General features: G+C 29.1%; 1 protein-coding gene across 9 annotated transcripts in view; it reads left to right on the top strand.

The window, feature by feature from the left end:
- LOC106875241 (LIM/homeobox protein Lhx1-like) overlaps positions 1-1,018 on the top strand; it is a 376,403-nt gene extending 375,385 nt beyond the window's left edge. For all 9 annotated transcript variants that reach the window (XM_089349878.1, XM_089349869.1, XM_089349888.1 and 6 more), the window contains one exon: positions 515-1,018. In XM_089349878.1, coding sequence (XP_089206004.1) covers positions 515-714 — 200 coding nt within the window. In that variant the 3' untranslated portion in view covers positions 715-1,018. The remainder of the gene's footprint in view (positions 1-514) is intronic.
- Positions 1,019-5,905: the final 4,887 nt, after the last annotated feature.

The raw sequence follows: 5,905 nt of genomic DNA on the forward strand, positions 1-5,905 counted from the left end.
ACACACACACACACACACACGTTCATTAGTTTTCATGCTTCACTCTGTGTCTCCCTTTCACCATCTCTCTCCCTTTATCTCTTTGCACGGATATTTTGTCTGTTATCATTCCATGACATGTTTTCTTTCTATATTTATCAAATCCAAACTTATCCCCACTGATTATGTACTGCGTGTATGTATATGTATGCATACATATATGATATCACTTATACTATTTAACAATGCGCATGTTAATTCGGCAAAAAGCTTAATTAACGGTGCGGTTTTTTTTTTTTTTTTTGTGAAAGACAAATGGCTATCCGGTTTCGATTTCTTTTTGAGGTCAATGCCACAAACACAAATAGTCGGTATTATATAATTTCAAGCTAATTTCTTTGATTAAGTTGAATATATCATTATTTTGTTTATTTTTTTTGAGATTCTTATATAATTTTTTAAACTATCTATCATAGAATATGCTGTATATTTTTTGTTTATTTATCTTGTCTTTTTTTTTCCTTATATTTTCTAGTTACCCTCAACCCAGACGGCCATTATATGCATGGAGATATGATTCCAACTCCTGCAACTCCTGAATCCATGACGTTAGCAACTCCAGAAGGACCGTACATTACAACTGGGCTACACCCACGTTCTTTGGCAGCACACGGATTCACAACAACATTCTCACATAATCACCCGCGCGCCGAACTTACAGGAGAAGCATGGTGACACCACGTGATGAGTAACACTGAAAGCTTTACACATCCCCATCATAATCATCACCATCATCAACAACAACAACAACAACAACAACAACAGCAGCAACAACAACAACAACCACAACAACAACATCACCAAAAGCAACAACTACTTTTAGTACAACAACTACTGCAACTACGACAAGAAAGGAAGAAAGAAAAAAACAACGCTCTCATAAATAAATAATATTGGTTGTGACAAGACATGACACTTCCAATAGTACATAAATCTTTATTGAAAAATGAAAATATATTTAAAAATACAAAGAAGAAAATGCAGGATTGTATGAAATGATAAAAGACAAATTGTAAACATTAGCTGAATACACCGTGATATCATTTCATTTTGCGTGTATGTGAGGTGGGAACGAAGTGTATTTAAATGATTACATATATATGTATGTATATGTATATATATATATATATATATATATATATATATATATATATATATATATATATATATATATATATATATATATATATATATGTATATATATATGTATATATATATATATATATATATATATATATATATATATATATATATACATATATACATACATATATGAATATAATATATATATATATATATATATATATATATATATATATATATATATATATATATATGTACGTATATGTATATATATATACATTTAAATATGTATATATTTATATATATTATATATACGTATACAAATATATATTTTATATACATATATATATATATATACATAGATTCATGTATATACATATATAAATGCATACATGTATATATCTATACATATATGTATATATATATATATATATATATATATATATATATATATATATATATATATATAAATATATATATATATATATATATATATATATATACTTACATATATATATATATATATATATATATATATATATATATATATATATATATATATATATATAAATAAATGAATGAATTATATGAAAAAGAAAAAAGGACGAAACATAACAGAATTACATCAGGCTAATGCGAAAAAAATAAAAGTATATTTGCTCAGTGCAGAGAACGTCATGTGGGCATGAACTATTATTCACACTGAAAACAGACAGAAATATTTCATCAACGTATATATATATATATATATATATATATATATATATATATATATATACATATATATATATATATATGCATGTATGTATGTATATATATATTTGTGGGTATGTAAATATATACATGTGTATGTATGTATGTGTGCTTTTATGTGTATAAATAAATATACATATGAAATATGCTTACACATTTATGCATGCATATATGTATGTGTGTGTATATAATTTATATAATATATGCATATATAAGTAAATACATATGCATACATATATGTATACATATATATATGTATATATATATATATATATATATATATATATATATATATATACGTGTGTGTGTGAAAACGAAATAAAATATAAGAACTATTCTGTAACATATATATCATATGTATATATGTATGTATGTATGTATGTATGTATGTATGTAAAATCGAGTTAAAATGAAACTGAGTGTTTGTAGGTGTGAACGAGTTTATGCGAGTGAGAGCGAAAAATAGTAATATTGAGAGAGAGGAATGGGAAAGTGATTATATTGACAAAGTTGAGTAATGAAAAGGTTATAAAAAACAAAAGAATAATATTAATAATAATAATAATGATAACTCTACGACATTGTAAAGGCTTCGTCGTAGATGTAAAACTTTGCTACGAAGAATATTTCTCAGATCAACGTAAAAGGAGATATCCATTCTATGTTCATTAAAATATTTAAATGATTGAGAGAAAATATTTGACAGACAACCTCATGAATAAGCAGACTTTAGTAAAATGACAATAATGAAACAGAACTGAATATATATATATATATATATATATATATGTGTATATATATATATAAAAAAAGTAAAGAAATCAATGAAAATTATACGAAATAAAAAAAAGAAAAAATACAATATAGTATGTCATGACACTATGTAATTTCTGTATTCTGTTTTTGTTGTGTCAGTATTACATTTTCATAATGACAATGTTGACAATGTTGAAATCGTTAATAATAATAATAATAATAATAATAATAATAATAATAATAATAATAATAATAATAATAATAATAGTAATAATAATAATAATAATAATTTTTTTCAGTATTTGATACCACAGCTTGACTGGTACGTCATTTTATCTTTGCCCGGAGATCCCGGTGTCATAGAGATCCAGAAAACAAAAATACAGCAAATCACTATATTCCGATGTTAAAGTGATTAAACGAATCCTTAATATTCTTTTCTACTCTTAGCACAAGGCCTGAAATTTTGGTGGGAGGGGGCCAGTCGATTAGATCGATCCCCAGTACACTATTGGTACTTAATTTATCGACCTCGAAAGGATGGAAGGCAAAGTCGACCTCAGCAGGATTTGAACTTAGAACGTAAAGACAGACGAATTATCGTGAAGCATTTCGCCCGGTGTGCTAACGTTTCTACCAGCTCACCGCCTTACCAATCCAAAATATTGATAATTGTTTCTAATTAAGGCAAATCGCCTGCAATTTGAAAGAGAGGATGAGACAAGGCGACACGATTGAACTTAGTACTTCATCAGTAATTTATTGGGTTGTCCGGAAAGTTCGTGCCGATTTTTAAGAGAAAGTAAAAGGTCAATAAATACTTGCCATTACATTTTTAATCAACCAAATATGAACCATTTTGTTGCGCAATGCGTCTCCATCTTTCCTTTAACTTGAAAATACCCTCTTCCCAGAATTGAGGCGGTTTCATGGCAAATAAGTCGAAAGGTAAGCTATTATAAATCAGCACGAACTTTCTGGACAACCCAATATTTTATCAAATTTGGATTGATGAAAGCATAGTTCATCTCAGTTTGTCCTAAACTTCAAACGTCAATGTTCATACCTAAGCATGGAAGACGGTTTGTTCGATACTCTAATAATAATTATTTCTTTCATAAGCCTAAACCATGAGTAGAGGGATTTGGGTAATACCATTGAGCACAGAACAAGATTGATAATATATTTTCTCACACTAGAAGATAAAAGGCAAGGTGGCTTTGGCGGGAATTCAACTTAGGTCGTATCACAGTCGAAAGTAGTAATACAAGGTATTTTGTACGACACAGTTCTTGCAATCTGCCAACCATGAAGAAGGAATATTCGGTTACATTGGCTACAGCAGTGGTTCCCAACAGTGGTTCCCAACACTTTTATTTAAATGAGTTTTCCTACGGACCTCTTTTAATATGCTTATCCTTATGTACACACACACATACATACATACATACATACATACACACACACACACACACACACACACACACACACACACACACACACACACACACATATATATATATATATATGTGTGTGTGTGTGTGTGTGTGTGTGTATATATATATATATATATATATATATATATATATATATATATACATATATATATATATGAGATTTTGAATTTAGTTCACAGACCATACCCACTACTACCTTTGCGGACCCAGCTTAGTAACCACTGGACTACAGTAATTGATTTGTGATTTATTATCCACAGAAGGATGAAAGTCACAACTGATCACATCAGGATTTTAACGCAGGAACGTATAGCTTATTTTTATACAACATATTTGACAAATGAGTGTGTAATAAATATGAAAATGAAACTGGCTCTTTCAAAAGTGGAGACAGCTTTCCATGTAGGATTAGAGTACAGCGATATCCTCGACCTTCACCGAAACAGACTTCTATTCAACATAAGCACTTTGATCAATTTTCTACTTTCAACAATGTTTCATGCAATTTTATCTACTCTCCCTTTTGATCTTGTGTCAAGGAATATTTTCAGAAGACGATGAAAATATCACCAGGAAATAAAATAAACATGATCTTTCTGCCCACACTATTTCTGCTTAGATAGGTAAACTCAAATAGCATTTAGAATTTACGACAGCTGTTTCAGTAGGATTTTATCTATTTAATACAGTCATAAATGATTACATCATAATATATAATCCATCAATCATCAGACAAAATCGTACCTTCTTAAAATCTTACCTTTTTATAATTTCATCTAAAAATGATGGATTATCTAAAGATGATAGATTAAAATTTTATCAAAAGATGATAGATATTATGATGTAATCTTTTATAACTACATTAAATAAATAATAGTCTACTGTCATAACTTTTAAACGCCATTTGTGTTTTTTTTTTTATACCTATGTCATACCAAATGCCCACCGCTGAGTGGGGTCTATGGTTTGAATCTAATTTGGTACTTGTATATCTACGGTTTTCTACTAACACTTCATTTCTTCAATGTTATTTATTTCACTGTGAGGTCTATGTTATCGTTCTTAACCATTTCTGGGCTTCTACAAGTCAATGTGCCTTGATTGTAATGAATCTTCAAAGCAATATCGTTTGTATAAACTGCAGTGATGAAAACATCTCGCATTTAGTTAACTCAGGAACGAAGGCGATTTTACAATATTTATTGATAGCTAAATTCACCTTTTATATGACAATAACTTCTCGTCAAAACACCACGTTTCAGTGGTTTCTGACCCTTTCCGCATCATGGACATAACAGTTAAAATTTTTTTTTTCATACTTGTGTACTTGTATACCTTATTCACATTGTCAACGGGCTCCGGTAAAGATTTTAGGAAATGCTAAGAATTTCTTCATATTCACCACCTGAAAGTGGTGTAGTCATTCTACCTGTAAGTGGTGTATTCATTTCATTCCATCATACTCTTTATAAGCATCTGCGGTATTTAACTGCGAATATTCAACCAACTGCGTTGTTATTTAGTAGAAAGCATGAGTAGCTGTCAATAATCGAGATGGTAGCATCAATATTCGGTACATGCACCGGCTAATAATCGAGACATCCCAGTACATTTGAAGAATTGATACCTGTAAGAGCATCTTTAAATATCGATAGAGAAGTATATGGGAGAGCTAGAACCATTCCGTCAGATGTTTTTTAGAACAAGACATAATTGTCGTAGTGCAGAAGTCAGAAAATACCATTCACATGAAAAACTATTTATGAGCTAATAGTAACCAGAAGTAAATATATTAGTCGAAGCATAATGATAATCAA

This window comes from Octopus bimaculoides, chromosome 1 (genome assembly GCF_046866305.1).
Source record: "Octopus bimaculoides isolate indiv1 chromosome 1, ASM4686630v1, whole genome shotgun sequence".
Classification (NCBI taxonomy): Eukaryota; Metazoa; Mollusca; class Cephalopoda; order Octopoda; family Octopodidae; genus Octopus; species Octopus bimaculoides.